This window comes from Salvelinus fontinalis, chromosome 38 (genome assembly GCF_029448725.1).
Source record: "Salvelinus fontinalis isolate EN_2023a chromosome 38, ASM2944872v1, whole genome shotgun sequence".
NCBI lineage: Eukaryota > Metazoa > Chordata > Actinopteri > Salmoniformes > Salmonidae > Salvelinus > Salvelinus fontinalis.
Genome location: NC_074702.1, coordinates 1,563,818 through 1,591,338, shown reverse-complemented (window position 1 = coordinate 1,591,338; position 27,521 = coordinate 1,563,818). Strand labels below are relative to the sequence as shown.

Here is a 27,521-nt window from a genome sequence, read left to right as displayed (position 1 = left end):
CATCCCTACATTCTGTATTCCATCCCTACATTCTGCATTCCATCCCTACATTCGGTATTCCATCTCTACATTCTGTATTCCATCCCTACATTCTGTATTCCATCTCTACATTCTGTATTCCATCCCTACATTCTGTATTCCATCCCTACATTCGGTATTCCATCTCTACATTCTGTATTCCATCCCTACATTCGGTATTCCATCTCTACATTCGGTATTCCATCTCTACATTCTCTATTCCATCCCTACATTCTGTATTCCATCCCTACATTCTGTATTCCATCCCTAACTTCTGTATTCCATCCCTACATTCTGTATTCCATCCCTACATTCTGTATTCCATCCCTACATTCTGTATTCCATCCCTACATTCTGTATTCCATCCCTACATTCTGTATTCCCTCCCTACATTCTGTATTCCATCTCTACATTCGGTATTCCATCCATACATTCTGTTTTCCATCTCTACATTCTGTATTCCACCTCTACATTCTGTATTCCATCGCTACATTCTGTATTCCATCCCTACATTCTGTATTCCATCCCTACATTCTGTATTCCACCTCTACATTCTATATTCCATCTCTACATTCTGTATTCCATCCCTACATTCTGTATTCCATCCCTACATTCTGTATTCCATCCCTACATTCTGTATTCCATCCCTACATTCTGTATTCCATCCCTACATTCTGTATTCCATCCCTACATTCTGTTTTCCATCCCTACATTCTGTTTTCCATCCCTCCATTCTGTATTCCATCCCTACATTCTGTATTCCATCTCTACATTCTGTATTCCACCTCTACATTCTGTATTCCATCTCTACATTCTGTATTCCATCTCTACATTCTGTTTTCCATCTCTACATTCTGTATTCCATCTCTACATTCTCTATTCCATCCCTGCATTCTGTATTCCATCCCTACATTCTGTATTCCATCCCTACATTCTGTATTCCATCTCTACATTCTGTATTCCATCTCTACATTCTGTATTCCATCACTACATTCTGTATTCCATCTCTACATTCTGTATTCCATCCCTACATTCTGTATTCTACCTCTACATTCTGTATTCCATACCTACATTCTGTATTCCATCCCTACATTCTGTATTCCATCCCTATATTCTGTATTCCATCCCTACATTCTGTATTCCATCTCTACATTCTGTATTCCATCCCTACATTCTGTATTCCATCCCTACATTCTGTATTCCATCCCTACATTCTGTATTCCGTCTCTACATTCTGTATTCCATCCCTACATTCGGTATTCCATCTCTACATTCTGTATTCCACCCCTACATTCTGTATTCCATCCCTACATTCTGTATTCCATCTCTACATTCTGTATTCCATCCCTACATTCTGTTTTCCATCTCTACATTCTGTATTCCATCTCTACATTCTGTATTCCATCACTACATTCTGTATTCCATCTCTACATTCTATATTCCATCCCTACATTCTCTATTCCATCTCTACATTCTGTATTCCATCCCTACATTCTGTATTCCATCCCTACATTCTGTATTCCATCCCTACATTCTGTATTCCATCCCTACATTCTCTATTCCATCTCTACATTCTGTATTCCATCCGTACATTCTGTATTCCATCCCTACATTCTGTATTCCACCTCTACATTCTGTATTCCATCCCTACATTCTGTATTCCATCCCTACATTCTGTATTCCATCTCTGCATTCTGTATTCCATCCCTACATTCTGTATTCCATCCCTACATTCTGTATTATATCCCTACATTCTGTATTCCATCCCTACATTCTGTATTCCATCCCAACATTCTGTATTCCATCCCTACATTCTGTATTCCATCCCTACATTCTGTATTCCATCCCTGCATTCTGTATTCCATCCCTACATTCTGTATTCCATCCCTACATTCTGTATTCCATCTCTACATTCTGTATTCCATCCCTACATTCTGTATTCCATCTCTACATTCTGTATTCCATCCCTACATTCGGTATTCCATCTCTACATTCTGTATTCCATCCCTACATTCTGTATTCCATCTCTACATTCTGTATTCCATCCCTACATTCTGTATTCCATCCCTACATTCGGTATTCCATCTCTACATTCTGTATTCCATCCCTACATTCGGTATTCCATCTCTACATTCGGTATTCCATCTCTACATTCTCTATTCCATCCCTACATTCTGTATTCCATCCCTACATTCTGTATTCCATCCCTACATTCTGTATTCCATCAGTACATTCTGTATTCCATCCCTACATTCTGTATTCCATCCCTACATTCTGTATTCCATCCCTACATTCTGTATTCCATCCCTACATTCTGTATTCCATCCCTACATTCTGTATTCCATCCCTACATTCTGTATTCCATCCATACATTCTGTTTTCCATCCATACATTCTGTATTCCATCCCTACATTCTGTATTCCATCCCTACATTCTGTATTCCATCCCTACATTCGGTATTCCATCTCTACATTCTGTATTCCATCCCTACATTCTGTATTCCATCTCTACATTCTGTATTCCATCCCTACATTCTGTATTCCATCCCTACATTCGGTATTCCATCTCTATATTCTGTATTCCATCCCTACATTCGGTATTCCATCTCTACATTCGGTATTCCATCTCTACATTCTCTATTCCATCCCTACATTCTGTATTCCATCCCTACATTCTGTATTCCATCCCTAACTTCTGTATTCCATCCCTACATTCTGTATTCCATCCCTACATTCTGTATTCCATCCCTACATTCTGTATTCCATCCCTACATTCTGTATTCCATCCCTACATTCTGTATTCCCTCCCTACATTCTGTATTCCATCTCTACATTCGGTATTCCATCCATACATTCTGTTTTCCATCTCTACATTCTGTATTCCACCTCTACATTCTGTATTCCATCGCTACATTCTGTATTCCATCCCTACATTCTGTATTCCATCCCTACATTCTGTATTCCACCTCTACATTCTATATTCCATCTCTACATTCTGTATTCCATCCCTACATTCTGTATTCCATCCCTACATTCTGTATTCCATCCCTACATTCTGTATTCCATCCCTACATTCTGTATTCCATCCCTACATTCTGTATTCCATCCCTACATCCGGTATTCCATCCCTACATTCTGTATTCCATCTCTACATTCGGTATTCCATCCCTACATTCTGTTTTCCATCTCTACATTCTGTTTTCCACCTCTACATTCTGTATTCCATCGCTACATTCTGTATTCCATCCCTACATTCTGTATTCCATCCCTACATTCTGTATTCCACCTCTACATTCTATATTCCATCTCTACATTCTGTATTCCATCCCTACATTCTGTATTCCATCCCTACATTCTGTATTTCATCCCTACATTCTGTATTCCATCCCTACATTCTGTATTCCATCCCTACATTCTGTATTCCATCCCTACATTCGGTATTCCATCCCTACATTCTGTATTCCATCCCTACATTCTGTATTCCATCCATACATTCTGTTTTCCATCCATACATTCTGTATTCCATCCCTACATTCTGTATTCCATCCCTACATTCTGTATTCCATCCCTACATTCTGTATTCTATCTCTACATTTGTCACAAATCCCGCTTCCTGAGTCTGGGTTTGCCTGTGTGTCTGTCCTGGAGTGTGTTTCAGGTGTCCTATTTCCTCTCATCTACTCACCACCGCTGCCCGCTACGCCATCTGGATATATCTACCTTTTCACATTTCACTGTAAATAAATACTCACCTTCTTCCTACGCTCCTTGTCCTGGTCTGCTTCTGGGTTCGATCTTGAAAGATCGTGACAGAACGATCCGGCCAGTAATGAACCCAGCGGACCTGGACTCCGTTTGCCATGCCATTACCCTGCAGGAGAAGAAATTGGGACAACACAATACGGCGCTACAGGAGATAGCGAGTTCGATCCAGAATTTATCTGCTAGCTTGACACAAGTCCAGGATCAGCTCAGTTTGCAGGTGATTCATTCACCACCGGTTTCACCCATCTCACCTGCCGTGTCTGAAGCGGTTCCATTTCGTGAACCCAAGGTACCGACGCCTGATAAATATGAAGGGGATTTGGGAAAATGCCGTTCGTTTCTTATGCAGTGTGGGTTAGTGTTTGATCTACAGCCCCATTCTTACGCCACTGACAAGGCTAGGATAGCCTTTGTTATTGAACTGTTGCGTGGAAGAGCTCTGGAATGGGCTTCAGCCGTTTGGGAACGACAGGGAACCTGCACGGCTTCATATCAGGAGTTCACGGGAGAGATGAGGAAGCTTTTTGATCATCCAGTCCGAGGTAAGGACGCAGCTAAACGTCTCAACGCCCGTCAGGCTAGGTGGGCCTTGTTTTTTGGACGTTTCAATTTTTCCCTGACGTTCCGACCTGGGTCTAAGAACGGGAAGGCGGACGCCCTGTCCCGGATGTTCTCTAAGACGGAGGAGAGTGGGGTCAAGACTGAGACGATTCTTCCCCAGAATGTTGTCGTGGGAGCCGTTACATGGAGGATAGAGGAGGATGTGATGGCGGCCCTTCGGACGCAGCCCGGCCCCGGTAACGGTCCACCCGGTCGGTTGTTCGTACCCGAGTCGGTCCGTTCTGCTGTCCTTCAGTGGTCCCACGCCAGCAAGATAGCTTGTCACCCTGGCGTTGCTCGGACTATGGCACTACTGCGCAGACGTTTTTGGTGGCCTGCCATGGGAGAAGATACCCGGAGGTTTGTTGCCGCATGTCCTGTTTGTGCCCAGAACAAGAGTACCAATCGGCCCAGCTCTGGGCTTCTTCACCCCCTACCTATTCCTTGGCGACCTTGGTCGCATCTGGCCCTGGATTTTGTCACGGGATTGCCCCCTTCTGTTGGGAACACGGTCATTCTGACCATTGTGGACAGATTCAGCAAGTTTGCTCATTTTGTTCCTCTCTCCAAGCTTCCATCGGCTACGGAGACGTCCGAGATCCTGGTCAGGGAGGTTTTCAGGGTTCACGGATTGCCCAGTGACATTGTGTCTGACCGTGGTCCTCAGTTTACCTCTGCTGTCTGGAAATCCTTCTGTTTGGCCATTGGAGCTACAGTCAGTCTCACTTCTGGATTTCACCCACAATCTAATGGTCAAGCGGAGAGAGCCAACCAGAAGATGGAGTCCACGCTGCGTTGTCTTGTCTCCTCTGATCCCACCTCTTGGTCATCTCAATTACCCTGGGTTGAGTATGCCCATAATACCCTTCCTTCATCTGCCACTGAGATGTCCCCCTTCCAATGCCTTTACGGATACCAACCTCCTTTGTTTCCTTCTCAGGAGAGGGATCTCTCGGTTCCCTCTGTCCAGACCCATATTCGTCGTTGCCACCGGACCTGGCATCGGGCCAGGAAGGCTCTCCTTAGAGTTTCTGACCGGTATCAGATACAGGCGAACCGTCGCCGTATTCCTGCCCCAGCTTATACGGTTGGAGATAAGGTTTGGTTGGCTACACGGGATCTTCCTCTACGGACGGAGTCAAGGAAGTTGTCACCTAAGTTCATTGGTCCGTTTGTAGTGGAGAGAATCATAAATCCTGTGGTGGTTCGACTCAAGTTGCCTGCAACACTTAGAGTGCATCCCACTTTTCATGTCTCCTGTCTCAAGCCGGTTCACCTCAGTCCTCTGTTGCCTCCTCCTTCTCGTCCTCCTCCTCCTCGGATGATCGGAGGTGGTCCTGTCTACACGGTGCGCCGCATCATGGACTCCAGACGGCGGGGTCGAGGGTACCAGTTTCTAGTGGACTGTGAAGGATTTGGTCCAGAGGAGAGGAGTTGGATTCCTCGGCGACAGATTCTGGATGACGACCTGATTCGTGACTTCTACCGCCTCCATCCTGGCGCTCCAGGTAGTCCGCCCGGTGGCGTTCGTCGGAGGGGGGGTACTGTCACGAATCCCGCTTCCTGAGTCTGGGTTTGCCTGTGTGTCTGTCCTGGAGTGTGTTTCAGGTGTCCTGGAACGCACCCTGTCTGGTTGCGGGCGAATTAGCTCATTGGGAGATTGATTTCACACGCACCTGTTTCCCGTCAGTAATCTGCACACCTGTCCTGATCATCATCTCTACCCTTCAAAAGCTCTGACCTGACTTCCATTCCCTGCCGGATCGTTAGCCATGAACAGTATGTTGTGCCTGAGTACCAGACTCCAGTTGGATAGAATTTGTTTTGTTGTTTTCATTTACGTATTGCTTGCCTTGAACTTACCTCCGTTTGTTTTTTCTTCAGTTACTCACCTGGATCATTCACTCCATTCCCGCCTGGTTGACAGAGGATTCTGCTACTACATTGGATTCACCTATTTCCTCTCATCTACTCACCACCGCTGCCCGCTACGCCATCTGGATTTATCTACCTTTTCACATTTCACTGTAAATAAATACTCACCTTCTTCCTACGCTCCTTGTCCTGGTCTGCTTCTGGGTTCGATCTTGAAAGATCGTGACAACATTCTGTATTCCATCCCTACATTCTGTATTCCATCCCTACATTCTGTATTCCATCCCTACATTCTGTATTCCATTCCTACATTCTGTATTCCATCCCTACATTCTCTATTCCATCCCTACATTCTGTATTCCATCCCTACATTCTCTATTCCATCCCTACATTCTGTATTCCATTTCTACATTCTGTATTCCATCCCTACATTCTGTATTCCATCCCTACATTCTGTATTCCATCCCTACATTCTGTATTCCATTCCTACATTCTGTATCCCATCCCTACATTCTGTATTCCATCCCTACATTCGGCATTCCATCCCTACATTCTATATTCCATCTCTACATTCTGTATTCCATCCCTACATTCTGTATTCCATCTCTACATTCTGTATTCCATCTCTACATTCTGTATTCCATCCCTACATTCGGTATTCCATCCCTACATTCTGTATTCCATCCCTACATTCTGTATTCCATCCATACATTCTGTTTTCCATCCATACATTCTGTATTCCATCCCTACATTCTGTATTCCATCCCTACATTCTGTATTCCATCCCTACATTCTGTATTCCATCCCTACATTCGGTATTCCATCTCTACATTCTGTATTCCATCCCTACATTCTGTATTCCATCTCTACATTCTGTATTCCATCCCTACATTCTGTATTCCATCCCTACATTCGGTATTCCATCTCTACATTCTGTATTCCATCCCTACATTCGGTATTCCATCCCTACATTCTGTATTCCATCCCTACATTCTGTATTCCACCTCTACATTCTATATTCCATCTCTACATTCTGTATTCCATCTCTACATTCTGTATTCCATCTCTACATTCTGTATTCCATCCCTACATTCTGTATTCCATCCCTACATTCTGTATTCCATCCCTACATTCGGTATTCCATCCCTACATTCTGTATTCCATCCCTACATTCTGTATTCCATCCATACATTCTGTTTTCCATCCATACATTCTGTATTCCATCCCTACATTCTGTATTCCATCCCTACATTCTGTATTCCATCCCTACATTCTGTATTCCATCCCTACATTCGGTATTCCATCTCTACATTCTGTATTCCATCTCTACATTCGGTATTCCATCTCTACATTCTCTATTCCATCCCTACATTCTGTATTCCATCCCTACATTCTGTATTCCATCCCTACATTCTGTATTCCATCCCTACATTCTGTATTCCATCCCTACATTCTGTATTCCATCCCTACATTCTGTATTCCATCCCTACATTCTGTATTCCATCCCTACATTCTGTATTCCATCCCTACATTCTGTATTCCATCTCTACATTCGGTATTCCATCCCTACATTCTGTTTTCCATCTCTACATTCTGTATTCCATCTCTACATTCTGTATTCCACCTCTACATTCTGTATTCCATCGCTACATTCTGTATTCCATCCCTACATTCTGTATTCCATCCCTACATTCTGTATTCCACCTCTACATTCTATATTCCATCCCTACATTCTGTATTCCATCCCTACATTCTGTATTCCATCTCTACATTCTGTATTCCATCCCTACATTCTGTATTCCATCCCTACATTCTGTATTCCATCCCTACATTCTGTATTCCATCCCTACATTCTGTATTCCATCCCTACAATCTGTATTCCATCCCTACATTCTGTATTCCATCCCTACATTCTGTATTCCATCCCTACATTCTGTATTCCATCCATACATTCTGTTTTCCATCCCTACATTCTGTATTCCATCCCTACATTCTGTATTCTATCTCTACATTCTGTATTCCATCCCTACATTCTGTATTCCATCCCTACATTCTGTATTCCATCCCTACATTCTGTATTCCATCCCTACATTCTGTATTCCATCCCTACATTCTGTATTCCATCCCTACATTCTGTATTCCATCCCTACATTCTGTATTCCATCCCTACATTCTGTATTCCATCTCTACATTCTATATTCCATCCCTACATTCTGTATTCCATCCCTACATTCTGTATTCCATCCCTACATTCTGTATTCCATTCCTACATTCTGTATCCCATCCCTACATTCTGTATTCCACCTCTACATTCGGCATTCCATCCCTACATTCTGTATTCCATCCCTACATTCTGTATTCCATCCATACATTCTTTTTTCCATCCATACATTCTGTATTCCATCCCTACATTCTGTATTCCATCCCTACATTCTGTATTCCATCCCTACATTCTGTATTCCATCTCTACATTCTGTATTCCATCCCTACATTCTGTATTACATCTCTACATTCTGTATTCCATCCCTACATTCTGTATTCCATCCCTACATTCTCTATACCATCTCTACATTCTATATTCCACCTCTACATTCTCTATTCCATCCCTACATTCTCTATTCCATCCCTACATTCTGTATTCCATCTCTACATTCTGTATTCCATCCCTACATTCGGTATTCCATCCCTACATTCGGTATTCCATTACTACATTCGGTATTCCATCCCTACATTCTGTATTCCATCCCTACATTCTCTATTCCATCCCTACATTCTGTATTCCACCTCTACATTCTGTATTCCATCCCTACATTCTGTATTCCACCCCTACATTCTGTATTCCATCTCTACATTCTGTATTCCACCTCTACATTCTGTATTCCATCCCTACATTCTGTATTCCACCCCTACATTCTGTATTCCATCTCTACATTCTGTATTCCATCTCTACATTCTGTATTCCATCCCTACATTCTGTATTCCATCCCTAAATTCTGTATTCCATCTCTACATTCTGTATTCCATCCCTACATTCTGTATTCCATCCCTACATTCTGTATTCCATCTCTACATTCTGTATTCCACCTCTACATTCTGTATTCCATCCCTACATTCTGTATTCCACCTCTACATTCTGTATTCCATCCCTACATTCTGTATTCCACCCCTACATTCTGTATTCCATCTCTACATTCTGTATTCCATCTCTACATTCTGTATTCCATCCCTACATTCTGTATTCCATCCCTACATTCTGTATTCCACCCCTACATTCTGTATTCCATCTCAACATTCTGTATTCCATCTCTACATTCTGTATTCCATCCCTACATTCTGTATTCTATCCCTACATTCTGTATTCCATCCCTACATTCTGTATTCCATTCCTACATTCTGTATTCCATCCCTACATTCTCTATTCCATCTCTACATTCTGTATTCCATCTCTACATTCTGTATTCCATCCCTACATTCTGTATTCCATCCCTACATTCTGTATTCCACCCCTACATTCTCTATTCCACCCCTACATTCTGTATTCCATCTCTACATTCTGTATTCCATCCCTACATTCGGTATTCCATCCCTACATTCTGTATTCCATCACTACATTCTGTATTCCATCTCTACATTCTGTATTCCATCCCTACATTCTGTATTCCACCCCTACATTCTGTATTCCACCTCTACATTCTGTATTCCATCTCTACATTCTGTATTCCATCCCTACATTCTGTATTCCATCCCTACATTCTGTATTCCATCCCTACATTCTGTATTCCATCCCTACATTCTGTATTCCATCTCTACATTCTGTATTCCATCCCTACATTCGGTATTCCATCCCTACATTCTGTATTCCATCCCTACATTCTGTATTCCATCTCTACATTCTGTATTCCACCTCTACATTCTGTATTCCATCCCTACATTCTGTATTCCACCTCTACATTCTGTATTCCATCCCTACATTCTGTATTCCACCTCTACATTCTGTATTCCATCCCTACATTCTGTATTCCACCCCTACATTCTGTATTCCATCTCTACATTCTGTATTCCATCTCTACATTCTGTATTCCATCTCTACATTCTGTATTCCACCCCTACATTCTGTATTCCACCCCTACATTCTGTATTCCACCTCTACATTCTGTATTCCATCTCTACATTCTGTATTCCATCCCTACATTCTGTATTCCATCCCTACATTCTGTATTCCATCCCTACATTCTGTATTCCATCCCTACATTCTGTATTCCATCTCTACATTCTGTATTCCATCCCTACATTCGGTATTCCATCCCTACATTCTGTATTCCATCCCTACATTCTGTATTCCATCTCTACATTCTGTATTCCACCTCTACATTCTGTATTCCATCCCTACATTCTGTATTCCACCTCTACATTCTGTATTCCATCCCTACATTCTGTATTCCACCTCTACATTCTGTATTCCATCCCTACATTCTGTATTCCACCCCTACATTCTGTATTCCATCTCTACATTCTGTATTCCATCTCTACATTCTGTATTCCATCTCTACATTCTGTATTCCACCCCTACATTCTGTATTCCACCCCTACATTCTGTATTCCACCTCTACATTCTGTATTCCACCCCTACATTCTGTATTCCATCCCTACATTCTGTATTCCATCCCTACATTCTGTATTCCATCTCTACATTCTGTATTCCATCCCTACATTCTGTATACCATCCCTACATTCTGTATTCCATCCCTACATTCTGTTTTCCATCACTACATTCTGTATTCCATCCCTACATTCTGTAATCCATCCCTACATTCTGTATTCCATCCCTACATTCTGTAATCCATCCCTACATTCTGTAATCCATACCTACATTCCCTATGGGCCCTGGTCAAAAGTAATGCACTATCTAGGGAACAGAGTGCCGTTTCGAGACTTCCTTCATCCACTATGGTCCTTGGCTGGTGAGACTTCCTTCTGCCATCCTGGTCTCGTGAGACTCCTTCAGCCACTATGGTCCTGGTCTGGTGAGACTTCCAAACCACTATGATCCTGGCCTGGTGAGACTTCCTTCTACCACTATGATCCTGGCCTGGTGAGACTTCCTTCAGCCACTATGATCCTGGCCTGGTGAGACTTCCTTCTACCACTATGATCCTGGCCTGGTGAGACTTCCTTCTACCACTATGGTCTTGTTGAGACTTCCTTCAGCCAATATGATCCTGGCCTGGTGAGACTTCCTTCTACCACTATGGTCTTGTTGAGACTTCCTTCAGCCAATATGATCCTGGTCTGGTGAGACTTCCTACTACCACTATCATCCTGGCCTGGTGAGACTTCCTTCTACCACTATGATCCTGGCCTGGTGAGACTTCCTTCTACCACTATGATCCTGGCCTGGTGAGACTTCCTTCAGCCACTATGGTCCTGGCCTGGTGAGACTTCCTTCTGCCACTATGATCCTGGCCTGGTGAGACTTCCTTCAGCCACTATGGTCCTGGCCTGGTGAGACTTCCTTTTAGCCACTATGGTCCTGGCCTGGTGAGACTTCCTTTTAGCCACTATGGTCCTGGCCTGGTGAGACTTCCTTCTGCCACTATGATCCTGGCCTGGTGAGACTTCCTTCAGCCACTATGATCCTGGCCTGGTGAGACTTCCTTCTGCCACTATGATCCTGGCCTGGTGAGACTTCCTTCAGCCACTATGATCCTGGCCTGGTGAGACTTCCTCTGGTCTAGGTGTCATGTGATCTTCCTCTGGTCTAGTCATGTGATCTACCTCTGTTCTTGGTGTTATGTGATCTACCTCTGGTCTAGGTGTCATGTGATCTACCTCTGGTCTAGGTGTCATGTGATCTACCTCTCATCTTGGTGTCATGTGATCTACCTCTAGTCTAGGTGTCATGTGATCTACCTCTGGTCTTGTCATGTGATCTACCTGTGGTCTAGGTGTCATGTGATCTACCTCTCATCTTGGTGTCATGTGATCTACCTCTGGTCTAGGTGTCATGTGATCTACCTCTGGTCTAGGTGTCATGTGATCTACCTCTGGTCTAGGTGTCATGTGATCTACCTCTCATCTTGGTGTCATGTGATCTACCTCTGGTCTAGGTGTCATGTGATCTACCTCTGGTCTAGGTGTCATGTGATCTACCTCTGGTCTAGGTGTTATGTGTAATATTCTCTATTTCTCTCTCTCACACACACACACACACCTGTATGCCTCTACTAATAGACTAAGTAAACACACACACTCACACACACACACACACACACACACACACACACACACACTCACACACACACAGACTTTATGTTTTTCTATCCTTCTGGGGACCCTAAAAAGCTATTTCCATTTAAAATTATATTTTCCCTAACCTATAACTCTAACTCTAAACCTAACCCGTAACCCTAAACCTTACCCTTAAAATAACCCTTATCCTAACCTGTAACCCTGAACCTAACCACTAAACCCTTTACCCTAAACCTTACCCTAACCTGTAACCCTGAACCTACCTGCTAACCCTTTACCCTAAACCTTATCCTAACCTGTAACCCTGAACCTAACCACTAAACCCTTACCCTAAACCTTACCATAACCTGTAACCCTGAACCTAACCACTAAACCCTTTACCCTAAACCTTACCCTAACCTGTAACCCTGAACCTACCCGCTAACCCTTTACCCTAAACCTTATCCTAACCTGTAACCCTGAACCTTACCCTAACCTGTAACCCTGAACCTACCCGCTAACCCTTTACCCTAAACCTTACCATAACCTGTAACCCTGAACCTAACCACTAAACCCTTTACCCTAAACCTTACCCTAACCTGTAACCCTGAACCTACCCGCTAACCCTTTACCCTAAACCTTATCCTAACCTGTAACCCTGAACCTTACCCTAACCTGTAACCCTGAACCTACCCGCTAACCCTTTACCCTAAACCTTATCCTAACCTGTAACCCTGAACCTAACCACTAAACCCTTACCCTAAACCTTACCCTAACCTGTAACCCTGAACCTAACCACTAACCCTTTACCCTAAACCTTACCCTAACCTGTAACCCTGAACCTTACCATAACCTGTAACCCTGAACCTAACCACTAAACCCTTTACCCTAAACCTTACCCTAACCTGTAACCCTGAACCTAACCGCTAACCCTTTACCCTAAACCTTACCCTAACCTGTAACCCTGAACCTTACCCTAACCTGTAACCCTGAACCTACCCGCTAACCCTTTACCCTAAACCTTATCCTAACCTGTAACCCTGAACCTAACCACTAAACCCTTACCCTAAACCCTACCCTAACCTGTAACCCTGAACCTAACCACTAAACCCTTGCCCTAAACCTTACCCTAACCTGTAACCCTGAACCTAACCCCTAAACCCTTACCCTAAACCCTACCCTAACCTGTAACCCTAACCCTAATTTTAACCCTTACCCTAAACCCTACCCTAACCTGTAACCCTAACCCTAATTTTAACCCTTACCCTAACCCTAATTTTAATCCTAACCGTAACCCTAATCCTAATCCAAACCCCTAAGCTTAAAATAGCCGTTGTCCTCATGGGGACGTATGAAATGGCCCCAGCAGAGAGCATATCTTCCTTGTTTTACCGTACATGTGGGAACTTCTGAGGATTTTATGTCCCCACAAGGGTAGGAGAACCAAGCCGCCCACCTTACTGTGGTGTCAACAGGGAGTTCCTGTTTGTTGTTGTCACTAGTACCAACAGAGATGTGATCATTCCCTGTATGTTTTGAGGGGTGCTGACCGAAAAACTTAGTCATTATATATAAAACCAGCTATTACATTCCAGTCATTCTCCTATAGTTACACCACTACACAAGTTCAACTAATCTTTTATCCCTGCGTGATAAAACGTTTTCTTGATGACCAAAAAAATGTAAATGACCTCAAACGTCATCGCTGATTGGCTGATCAGGGTTTGGGTTGGCGTTGACTGAAACACACAACTGACCTGTCTAACCACTCTTGGCTGTCTGTAAACTCTGAGGGCAAGCGGAGTACAGGTCACGCCTGTTAAACGCTGATCTCTACGGTGTTCCGCTCCGGTGGGTCCACAACGGTTCTGTTTGGGGGAGTCATATGGTAAGAAGGACATACCATCGTCAGAACTGTCATCTCCAAGAGCAGCTTCACCTTTTTTTGAGGGGGGGTGGATTTAGGACTGTATTTGAGTGGATTACTTTCCCTTGAAAAGTGGAAGCTGTTGGAGAGTAAAGAAGACAAGCTGTTACAGAAGAGGGAGAGGTAAAGAGGTGTGAGATAATGGCGTCCGGATCTTCTCTACCTGAAGACAGATTCTCCTGTCCGATCTGCTGTGACATCTTCAAGGATCCTGTCATCCTGGCATGTGGCCACAGCTTCTGTAAAGTCTGTCAGCAGGAATACTGGGCAGATAAGAAACCTTGGAAATGTCCAGTTTGTAGGAGAAGATTTCCCATAGCTATGACTCTACCTCCTCGTAACCTGGCGTTAAATGACGCATGTGAGGCCTTCTTACAGGAGAGAAGCCGGAGAGCTTCCACTGGGTCTGAGATACAGGAGGAGAGTCAGAGAGCTTCAGCTGGGTCTGAGATACAGGAGGAGAGTCAGAGAGCTTCAGCTGGGTCTGAGATACAGGAGGGGAGTCAGAGAGCTTCAGCTGGGTCTGAGATACAGGAGGGGAGTCAGAGAGCTTCCGCTGGGTCTGAGATACAGGAGGCTTCATCTGTCTCTGAGGTGCTCTGCAGTCTGCACAGTGAGAAATTCAAACTCTTCTGTCTGAAGGATAAACAGCCTATCTGCTTGGTGTGTCGAGATTCAAAGGCACATAAATCTCATGACTGTGTCCCTGTAGATGAGGTTGTCCGGGATCTTAAGGAGGAACTTCACACTGCCCTGAAGCCCTTACAGAAGAACCTACAGGTCTTTAACGACGTTAAACTAACCTGTGATAAAACAGCAGAACACATTAAGAGACAGGCTCAGCACACAGAGAAACAGATTAACAAGGAGTTTGAGAAGCTTCACCAGTTTCTACGAGATGAAGAGGCAGCCAGGATAGCTGCACTGAGGGAGGAAGAGGAGCAGAAGAGTCAGACGATGAAGAAGAAGATTGACGAGGTGAGCAGAAAGATATCATCACTTTCACACGCAATCAGAACCGTAGAGGAGGAGCTGAAAGCTGAAGATATCTCGTTCCTGCAGAACTTCAAGACCACAAAGGAAAGATCCCAGTACTTACTACTGGATCCACAGCTGGTCTCAGGAGCTCTGATAGACAAGGCCAAACACCTGGGAAACCTACAGTTCAGAGTCTGGGAGAAGATGCAGGGGATCCTCAAATACACTCCTGTGATTCTGGACCCCAACACTGCACATCCCAGTCTCTGTCTGACTGATGATCTGACCAGTGTGAGAAGACCAGGCACATCCCAGCAGATCGTTAACAACCCAGAGCGATTTATGAGGTACACAAATGTTCTTGGCTCTGAGGGTTTCAGCTCAGGAATACACAGCTGGGAGCTGGAGGTTGGGGACCATCCCGACTGGGTGTTGGGCGTGGCTAAAGAGTCCATCGACAGGAAGCGGGAGCGTGATGCGACACCGAAGAATGGAATGTGGTGTATATCCCAGCACAGTGGGAAGTACATAGGAGGAGGAGGTGACGTCATCGCTCTGAAGAGGAAGCCCCAGAGGATCAGAGTGCAGCTGGACAACAGCAGAGGGGAGGTGTCCTTCTACGACCCCAGATACATCACACCAATCTACACTCTCAAAGTCAGATTTACTGAGAGACTGTTCCCGTACTTTAATATTGGACATGTGGCTAATGGCAACAACCCTGGGATTCAGATCTGCCAATCAAAAGTGTCTCTGAAAGTGAAGTAATCCCTGTGCGTGTGAGCGTGTGAGCGTGTGTGTGTGTGTGCACGTGCGAGTTTAACGTGTCAGTTCAGTGGACATTATCAGGAGGTCATTTTGGGGGTTAATATAATACACACAGAATTTCTAGAAACTACACGACTGAAATATGCCTACGGTATGATCTTCCCTTTTAAGAATCAATTAAGAATACATTCTTCAAGAATCAATTAAGAATACATTCTTTAAGAATCAATTAAGAATACATTGTTTAAGAATCAATTAAGAATACATTCTTTAAGAATCATTTAAGAATACGAATCAATTAAGAATATATTCCTTAATAATCAATAAAAAATACATTCTTTTAGAATCAATTAAGAATACATTGTTTAAGAATCAATTAAGAATATATTCTTTAAGAATCAATAAAAAATACATTCTTTGAGAATCAATTAAGAATACATTGTTTAAGAATCAATTAAGAATACATTGTTTAAGAATCAATTAAGAATACATTCTTTAAGAATAAATTAAGAATCAATTCTTTAAGAATCAATTAAAAATACATTGTTTAAGAATCAATTAAGAATACATTGTTTAAGAATCAATTAAGAATACATTCTTTAAGAATCAATTATCCAGGGTGAATCATGGTTGTTATTCTTACAAGAGGAGTGTGCTGTATTGGAAAATCTCACCATAAGAAAAGTTATTTGTTTCGAATGCAAATACATTTATGTGAAAAACTGTATATTTTTTTCTGATAAAAATAAACTTACTGTAAAACGATCTAATCTAATGCGGTGACTACTTTGTGATCTGAAGAAGAGTTCTGTCAGATCAGGCTGTGTGGTGGACAGAAGATTTGTTAACATCTGTGTAGACTGACCTTAGATAGACCTGTCAGTAGTGTTAGACCTGTCAGTGGTGTTAGACCTGTCAGTAGTGTTAGACCTGTCAGTAGTGTTAGACCTGTCAGTAGTGATAGACCTGTCAGTAGTGTTAGACCTGTCAGTAGTGATAGACCTGTCAGTAGTGATAGACCTGTCAGTAGTGTTGACCTGTCAGTAGTGTTAGACCTGTCAGTAGTGTTAGACCTGTCAGTAGTGTTAGACCTGTCAGTAGTGATAGACCTGTCAGTAGTGATAGACCTGTCAGTAGTGTTAGACCTGTCAGTAGTGTTAGACCTGTCAGTAGTGATAGACCTGTCAGTAGTGTTAGACCTGTCAGTAGTGTTAGACCTGTCAGTAGTGTTAGACCTGTCAGTGGTGTTAGACCTGTCAGTAGTGATAGACCTGTCAGTAGTGTTAGACCTGTCAGTGGTGTTAGACCTGTCAGTAGTGATAGACCTGTCAGTAGTGATAGACCTGTCAGTACTGTTAGACCTGTCAGTACTGTTAGACCTGTCAGTACTGTTAGACCAGTCAGTAGTGATAGACCTGTCAGTAGTGATAGACCTGTCAGTAGTGATAGACCTGTCAGTAGTGTTAGACCTGTCAGTAGTGATAGACCTGTCAGTGGTGTTAGACCTGTCAGTGGTGATAGACCTGTCAGTAGTGTTAGACCTAAAAGGAGTCCATCTGATGTGTGTGTAAAATGTAAATGTGTCATGTCATTTAGACAGTTTTTAATACAGTATCTCATTTAGTCAGTTTAAATACAGTATCTCATTTAGTCAGTTTAAATACAGTATCTCATGTTGTTTCTATGAACATATTTTCATAATTATCTCTCTCTCTCTCTCTCTCTCTCTCTCTCTCTCCTCTCTCTCTCTCTCTCTCTCTCCTCTCTCTCTCTCTCTCTCTCTCTCTCTCCTCTCTCTCCTCTCTCTCTCTCTCTCTCTCTCTCTCTCTCTCCTCTCTCTCTCTCTCTCTCTCTCTCTCTCTCCTCTCTCCTCTCTCTCCCCTCTCTCTCTCTCTCTCTCCTCTCTCTCCTCTCTCTCCTCTCTCTCTCTCTCTCTCTCTCTCTCTCTCTCTCTCTCTCCTCTCTCTCTCTCTCTCTCTCTCTCTCTCCTCTCTCTCCTCTCTCTCTCTCTCTCTCTCTCTCCTCTCTCTCTCTCTCTCTCTCTCTCTCTCTCTCTATCTCTATCTCTCCCTCTCCCTCTCTCTCTCTCTCTCCCTCCCCTCCATCCACCAGGGTGCTGTGATAACCCCATCTATGGACCTCTCCATGCCCATGCAGCCCTCCAGTATGATGGCTCCTATAACACAGCAGATTAACCACATGTCCCTGGGAAACACAGGAACCGTAAGTCCCTCTGACTGTAATCCTGCTGTGTCATCTATCACCCACCAGGTGTCCTTAGAGTTATTTTAATAAGCTTTGACACCTTGATAAACTCATTTCCTGACGATGGCTCACTGATCATCGTACTTGGCGACATCAACCTCCCGACGTCTGCCTTCGATTCATTTATTTTCAACTCCTTCCTTTTCCTCCTTTCCTCCTTGGCTCACTCTTTCCCAGTCGTCTCCTGCTCACAAGGCAATAGGCCTGACCTCATCTTTACTAGAGGCTGTTCTCCTACTAATCTCACTGTAACCCCCCTCCAGGTCTCTGTTCTCCTACTAATCTCACTGTAAACCCCCTCCAGGTCTCTGTTCTCCTACTAATCTCACTGTAACCCCCCTCCAGGTCTCTGTTCTCCTACTAATCTCACATGCAACCCTCCTCCAGGTCTCTGTTCTCCTACTAATCTCACTGTAACCCCCCTCCAGGTCTCTGTTCTCCTACTAATCTCACTGTAACCCCCTCCAGGTCTCTGTTCTCCTACTAATCTCACTGTAACCCCCTCCAGGTCTCTGTTCTCCTACTAATCTCACTGTAACCCTCCTCCAGGTCTCTGTTCTCCTACTAATCTCACTGTAACCCCCCTCCAGGTCTCTGTTCTCCTACTAATCTCACTGTAAACCCCCTCCAGGTCTCTGTTCTCCTACTAATCTCACTGTAAACCCCCTCCAGGTCTCTGTTCTCCTACTAATCTCACTGTAACCCCCCTCCAGGTCTCTGTTCTCCTACTAATCTCACTGTAACGCCCTCCAGGTCTCTGTTCTCCTACTAATCTCACTGTAACCCCCTCCAGGTCTCTGTTCTCCTACTAATCTCACTGTAACCCCCCTCCAGGTCTCTGTTCTCCTACTAATCTCACTGTAACCCTCCTCCAGGTCTCTGTTCTCCTACTAATCTCACTGTAACCCCCCTCCAGGTCTCTGTTCTCCTACTAATCTCACTGTAACCCCCTCCAGGTCTCTGTTCTCCTACTAATCTCACTGTAACCCCCTCCAGGTCTCTGTTCTCCTACTAATCTCACTGTAACCCTCCTCCAGGTCTCTGTTCTCCTACTAATCTCACTGCAACCCTCCTCCAGGTCTCTGTTCTCCTACTAATCTCACTGCACTCCCACTTTACCCCCCCCCCCCACCAAAAATACAAATAAAAGCCTTTCGTGAACTAACACCCCCACCCCACCCCCCCCCTTACTAACTCTGACCTTGCTGAAAACTACTTTATTGAGGACAAATGTACTTTACTATGACTGTGATATGTGGTTGTCCCTCCTATCTATCTGTAGATGAATGTACTGACTATGACTGTGATATGTGGTTGTCCCTCCTAGCTATCTGTAGATGAATGTACTTTACTATGACTGTGATATGTGGTTGTCCCTCCTAGCTATCTGTAGATGAATGTACTGACTATGACTGTGATATGTGGTTGTCCCTCCTAGCTATCTGTAGATGAATGTACTGACTATGACTGTGATATGTGGTTGTCCCTCCTAGCTATCTGTAGATGAATGTACTGACTATGACTGTGATATGTGGTTGTCCCTCCTAGCTATCTGTAGATGAATGTACTGACTATGACTGTGATATGTGGTTGTCCCTCCTAGCTATCTGTAGATGAATGTACTGACTATGACTGTGATATGTGGTTGTCCCTCCTAGCTATCTGTAGATGAATGTACTGACTATGACTGTGATATGTGGTTGTCCCACCTAGCTATACGTAGATGAATGTACTGACTGTGATATGTGGTTGTCCCACCTAGCTATCTGTAGATGAATGTACTGACTATGACTGTGATATGTGGTTGTCCCTCCTAGCTATCTGTAGATGAATGTACTGACTGTGATATGTGGTTGTCCCTCCTAGCTATCTGTAGATGAATGTACTGACTGTGATATGTGGTTGTCCCACCTCGCTATCTGTAGATGAATGTACTGACTATGACTGTGATATGTGGTTGTCCCTCCTAGCTATCTGTAGATGAATGTACTGACTATGACTGTGATATGTGGTTGTCCCACCTAGCTATCTGTAGATGAATGTACTGACTGTGATATGTGGTTGTCCCTCCTAGCTATCTGTAGATGAATGTACTGACTACGACTGTGATATGTGGTTGTCCCTCCTAGCTATCTGTAGATGAATGTACTGACTATGACTGTGATATGTGGTTGTCCCTCCTAGCTATCTGTAGATGAATGTACTGACTGTGATATGTGGTTGTCCCTCCTAGCTATCTGTAGATGAATGTACTGACTATGACTGTGATATGTGGTTGTCCCTCCTAGCTATCTGTAGATGAATGTACTGACTATGACTGTGATATGTGGTTGTCCCACCTAGCTATCTGAAGATGAATGTACTGACTATGACTGTGATATGTGGTTGTCCCACCTAGCTATCTGTAGATGAATGTACTGACTATGACTGTGATATGTGGTTGTCCCTCCTAGCTATCTGAAGATTAATGTACTGACTATGACTGTGATATGAGGTAGTCCCACCTAGCTATCTGTAGATGAATGTACTGACTATGACTGTGGTATGTGGTTGTCTCACCTAGCTATCTGTAGATGAATGTACTGATTGTAAGTCAGTCAGGATGAGGCTGTCTGCAACATGACTGTAATATGTGGTTGTCCCTCCTAGCTATCTGTAGATGAATGTACTGATTGTAAGTCAGTCAGGATGAGGCTGTCTGCAACATGACTGTAATATGTGGTTGTCCCTCCTAGCTATCTGTAGATGAATGTAGTGATTGTAAGTCAGTCAGGATGAGGCTGTCTGCTACATGACTGTAATATAAAGGTGTTTCTCCTGCTCTCTAACAGCAGTACATGTCTGCAGCAGCTGCTCCTATTCAAGGATCCTACGTTCATCAGTACACTGCAGTGCCAGCCTCCGCCCTCTCAGTGGACGTAAGTTACACTCTTTACCATGCAGAACTAACCCTAACCCTAACACACAACACGCACCGTGCAGTACTTACTGTAAACCCACAACACGCACCATGCAGTACTTACTGTAAACCCACAACACGCACCGTGCAGTACTTACTGTAAACCCACAACACGTACCATGCAGTACTTACTGTAAACCCACAACACACACCGTGCAGTACTTACTGTAAACCCACAACACGTACCATACAGTACTTACTGTAAACCCACAACATGCACCATGCAGTACTTACTGTAAACCCACAACATGCACCATGCAGTACTTACTGTAAACCCACAACACACACCATACAGTACTTACTGTAAACCCACAACACGCACCATACAGTACTTACTGTAAACCCACAACATGCACCATACAGTACTTACTGTAAACCCACAACACGCACCGTGCAGTACTTACTGTAAACCCACAACATGCACCATACAGTACTTACTGTAAACCCACAACACGCACCATGCAGTACTTACTGTAAACCCACAACACGCACCAGGCAGTACTTACTGTAAACCCACAACATGCACCATACAGTACTTACTGTAAACCCACAACACGCACCATGCAGTACTTACTGTAAACCCACAACACGCACCATACAGTACTTACTGTAAACCCACAACATGCACCGTGCAGTACTTACTGTAAACCCACAACACGCACCATACAGTACTTACTGTAAACCCACAACACGTACCATACAGTACTTACTGTAAACCCACAACACGCACCGTGCAGTACTTACTGTAAACCCACAACATGCACCGTGCAGTACTTACTGTAAACCCACAACACACACCATACAGTACTTACTGTAAACCCACAACACGCACCATACAGTACTTACTGTAAACCCACAACATGCACCATGCAGTACTTACTGTAAACCCACAACACGCACCAGGCAGTACTTACTGTAAACCCACAACACGCACCAGGCAGTACTTACTGTAAACCCACAATACGCACCGTGCAGTACTTACTGTAAACCCACAACATCCACACTTAACTAAGGGCCTGAATTCTCATTAAGATCCAACCAGGTCTTACAGCCTCACGTCAGAATTGGACGTTTATCCATGTTTCTCTAAAAACGTCAAATTTCAATGTTGGTCCAAACGTGAAAATATTGCAGTGTTTACGGTTAAGTTTAAGAGGCATTAACTCCAATTAAGGTTTGGGATTGGCTTTAATACAAAAAAAAAAAAAAAACAGGTTTCTATCGCTGGGTTCAAACATGCCACTGCCCATCTGCCATCCCTGTCCACAATGCACTAGTAAAACCGAAACCTACTTGAAGCTAACAGCGTACACTGTTGTCCCTAGTGTCCGGTTTACAAGTTATCTCCCGCCGTCCTCAGACATGGATCGACGTTGAATACTGACTTGTATCACTGGGTGACCTGACTGTGAGATCTCAGTTTATAATTTAAGTGTTAGTATTTTTCGGGGGGGGGGGGGGTAATGTACTGTATATTCCATTTGGGATCATTGGATTATTCACCCAATAAGTCTGAGATATTAATGTGAATCTCAAATCTCAAGAATCAACCCTAAAGATAACTGTGACCTCGTTTCCTGTGTCTTTTCCTGACTTATGATAACTGTGACCTCGTTTCCTGTGTCTTTTCCTGACTTATGATAACTGTGACCTCGTTTCCTGTGTCTTTTCCTGACTTATGATAACTGTGACCTCGTTTCCTGTGTCTTTTCCTGACTTATGATAACTGTGACCTCGTTTCCTGTGTCTTTTCCTGACTTATGATAACTGTGACCTCGTTTCCTGTGTCTTTTCCTGATTTATGATAACTGTGACCTCGTTTCCTGTGTCTTTTCCTGACTTATGATAACTGTGACCTCGTTTCCTGTGTCTTTTCCTGATTTATGATAACTGTGACCTCGTTTCCTGTGTCTTTTCCTGACTTATGATAACTGTGACCTCGTTTCCTGTGTCTTTTCCTGGTTCTTCCTTCTCTTATCAGGCAGTGGTGACAGAAGACTCGCCCCGGACTGTACCTCCCTCCTCGCAGGTCCCTAATGGACAGCCACCCCTGGACAACGACTCACCTGCCTACTCCTACCAACAGACTAAGTAAACACACACACACACACACACACACACACACACACACACCTGCATGCCTCTACTAATAGACTAAGTAAACACACACACACACGCACGCGCACTCACACACATACACGCACGCACGCACGCACGCACGCACACACACACACACACACACACACACACACCTACCTACTTCTACCAACAGACTAAGTAAACACACACACAGTCTTGTACAGCTAACCTTGTGGGGACATACAATTCAGTCCCATTCAAAATCCTATTTTCCCTAACCCCTAACCCTAACCCGTACTCTTACCCTAACCCTAAACCTAGCTCCTAACCTTAATATTTAACTTAATTCTAAACCCCCTAGAAATAGCATTTGACCTTGTGGGGACTACAAGAATAGTTAAACACGTCCACACACACACACACACACACACACACACACACACACACACACACACACACACACACACACACACACACACACACACACACACACACACACACACACACACACACACACACTGATGTGTATAGTGTATATTGATGTGTATAGTGTATATTGATGTGTATAGTGTATATAGTGTATATTGATGTGTATAGTGTGTATTGATGTGTATAGTGTATATAGTGTATATTGATGTGTATAGTGTGTATTGATGTGTATAGTGTATATTCATGTATATAGTGTTCATTGATGTATATAGTGTATATTGATGTGTATAGTGTGTATTGATGTGTATAGTGTATATTGATGTATATAGTGTATATAGTGTATATTGATGTGTATAGTGTGTATTGATGTGTATAGTGTATATTGATGTATATAGTGTATATTGATGTGTATAGTGTGTATTGATGTGTATAGTGTATATTCATGTATATAGTGTTCATTGATGTATATAGTGTATATTAATGTGTATATTGTATATTGATGTGTTTAGTGTATATTGTATATTGATGTGTGTAGTGTATATTGATGTGTATAGTGTGTATTAATGTATATAGTGTGTATTAATGTATATAGTGTGTATTAATGTGTATAGTGTATATTGATGTGTATATTGTGTATTAATGTATATAGTGTATATTAATGTATATAGTGTATATTAATGTATATAGTGTATATTAATGTATATAGTGTGTATTAATGTGTATAGTGTATATTGATGTGTGTAGTGTGTATTGATGTGTATAGTGTGTATTAATGTGTATAGTGTATATTGATGTGTATAGTGTATATTGTATATTGATGTGTGTAGTGTATATTGATGTGTTATAGTGTGTATTAATGTATATAGTGTGTATTAATGTATATAGTGTGCATTAATGTGTATAGTGTATATTGATGTGTATATTGTGTATTAATGTATATAGTGTATATTAATGTATATAGTGTATATTAATGTATATAGTGTATATTAATGTATATAGTGTGTATTGATGTGTATAGTGTATATTGATGTGTGTAGTGTATATTGATGTGTATAGTGTGTATTAATGTATATAGTGTATATTAATGTATATAGTGTATATTAATGTATATAGTGTATATTAATGTATTTAGTGTGTATTAATGTGCATAGTGTATATTGATGTGTGTAGTGTATATTGATGTGTATAGTGTGTATTAATGTGTATAGTGTATATTGATGTGTATAGTGTGTATTGATGTGTGTAGTGTATATTGATGTGTGTAGTGTGTATTAATGTATATAGTGTGTATTAATGTATATAGTGTGTATTAATGTATATAGTGTATATTGATGTGTGTAGTGTATATTGATGTGTGTAGTGTGTATTGATGTATATAGTGTGTATTGATGTGTATAGTGTGTATTGATGTGTATTCGTTGCTCACCTGTAAAAGAGACCTTGGTCTCAGGATGACTTCCTGTTAACTTCCACACACACACACACACACACACACACACACACACACACACACACACACACACACACACACACACACACACACACACACACACACACACTGATGTGTATAGTGTATATTGATGTGTATAGTGTATATAGTGTATATTGATGTGTATAGTGTGTATTGATGTGTATAGTGTATATAGTGTATATTGATGTGTATAGTGTGTATTGATGTGTATAGTGTATATTCATGTATATAGTGTTCATTGATGTATATAGTGTATATTGATGTGTATAGTGTGTATTGATGTGTATAGTGTATATTGATGTATATAGTGTATATAGTGTATATTGATGTGTATAGTGTGTATTGATTTGTATAGTGTATATTGATGTATATAGTGTATATTGATGTGTATAGTGTGTATTGATGTGTATAGTGTATATTCATGTATATAGTGTTCATTGATGTATATAGTGTATATTAATGTGTATATTGTATATTGATGTGTTTAGTGTATATTGTATATTGATGTGTGTAGTGTATATTGATGTGTATAGTGTGTATTAATGTATATAGTGTGTATTAATGTATATAGTGTGTATTAATGTGTATAGTGTATATTGATGTGTATATTGTGTATTAATGTATATAGTGTATATTAATGTATATAGTGTATATTAATGTATATAGTGTATATTAATGTATATAGTGTGTATTAATGTGTATAGTGTATATTGATGTGTGTAGTGTGTATTGATGTGTATAGTGTGTATTAATGTGTATAGTGTATATTGATGTGTATAGTGTATATTGTATATTGATGTGTGTAGTGTATATTGATGTGTATAGTGTGTATTAATGTATATAGTGTGTATTAATGTATATAGTGTGTATTAATGTGTATAGTGTATATTGATGTGTATATTGTGTATTAATGTATATAGTGTATATTAATGTATATAGTGTATATTAATGTATATAGTGTATATTAATGTATATAGTGTGTATTGATGTGTATAGTGTATATTGATGTGTGTAGTGTATATTGATGTGTATAGTGTGTATTAATGTATATAGTGTATATTAATGTATATAGTGTATATTAATGTATATAGTGTATATTAATGTATTTAGTGTGTATTAATGTGCATAGTGTATATTGATGTGTGTAGTGTATATTGATGTGTATAGTGTGTATTAATGTGTATAGTGTATATTGATTTGTATAGTGTGTATTGATGTGTGTAGTGTATATTGATGTGTGTAGTGTGTATTAATGTATATAGTGTGTATTAATGTATATAGTGTGTATTAATGTATATAGTGTATATTGATGTGTGTAGTGTATATTGATGTGTGTAGTGTGTATTGATGTATATAGTGTGTATTAATGTATATAGTGTGTATTAATGTATATAGTGTATATTGATGTGTGTAGTGTATATTGATGTGTGTAGTGTGTATTGATGTGTGTAGTGTGTATTGATGTATATAGTGTGTATTGATGTGTATAGTGTGTATTGATGTGTATTCGTTGCTCACCTGTAAAAGAGACCTTGGTCTCAGGATGACTTCCTGTTAAATTAAAGGTTAAATAAAAAATGTAAAATGTATTTTCTTTCTCTTTGTCAGATAACAGGAGGATGAGGAGCGATTGTTCCGGTAACTGCATTGCCCTGAGACAGGGGCTCCACTGAAGCACTGGAGGGATGGAGGGAGGAACACACGGAGGAAAAAGAGAGATCGTTTTATATTTGCACAAGCATAAAAAAAAACTTTGTTTTATCTGTCCTGAGATGGAGAGAAGAGAGAGAGAAGAGAGAGAGAGAGAGAGAGAGAGAGAGAGAGAGAGAGAGAGAGAGAGAGAGAGAGAGAGGAGAGAAAGAGAGAGGAGAGAGGAGAGAGAGAGAGAGAGAGAGAGAGAGAGAGAGAGAGACGAGAGAGAGAGAGAGAGAGAGAGAGAGAGAGAGAGAGAGAGAGAGAGGAGAGAGAGAGAGAGAGAGAGAGAGAGAGAGGAGAGAGAGAGAGATGAGAGAGAGAGAGGAGAGAGAGAGAGAGAGAGAGAGAGAGAGAGAGAGAGAGAGTCTCAGAAGATGGACAGGTGCAGTATGGGACATTGAGTTTATTGAGCGGCCAGCATGAAACTGGAGTCGTCCTTCGAAAAAGAAAAGAACAAATTGAAAA

General features: G+C 41.9%; 2 protein-coding genes across 4 annotated transcripts in view; both read left to right on the top strand.

Moving 5' to 3' along the window:
• LOC129837175 (RNA-binding motif, single-stranded-interacting protein 3-like) overlaps positions 1 to 27,192 on the top strand; it is a 243,559-nt gene extending 216,367 nt beyond the window's left edge. Inside the window, exons 11-14 of one of the 3 annotated variants that reach the window (XM_055903097.1) lie at positions 18,271 to 18,429; positions 21,255 to 21,341; positions 23,364 to 23,473; positions 26,970 to 27,192. In XM_055903097.1, the coding sequence (XP_055759072.1) occupies positions 18,271 to 18,429; positions 21,255 to 21,341; positions 23,364 to 23,473; positions 26,970 to 26,973 (360 nt within the window). In that variant the 3' untranslated portion in view covers positions 26,974 to 27,192. The remainder of the gene's footprint in view (positions 1 to 18,270; positions 18,430 to 21,254; positions 21,342 to 23,363; positions 23,474 to 26,969) is intronic. The other 2 variants (XM_055903096.1, XM_055903098.1) reach the window with 2 other exon arrangements.
• On the top strand, positions 12,623 to 16,334 carry LOC129837174 (zinc-binding protein A33-like). Its single transcript, XM_055903094.1, has one exon. The coding sequence runs from the start codon at positions 14,554 to 14,556 to the stop codon at positions 16,156 to 16,158; it is 1,605 nt and encodes a 534-aa protein (XP_055759069.1). The 5' UTR covers positions 12,623 to 14,553; the 3' UTR covers positions 16,159 to 16,334.
• Positions 27,193 to 27,521: the final 329 nt, after the last annotated feature.

Excerpts from the sequence above, each read along its gene's own strand:
- LOC129837174 (XM_055903094.1), top strand. The coding sequence starts at position 14,554 with ATGGCGTCCGGATCTTCTCTACCTGAAGACAGATTCTCCTGTCCGATC.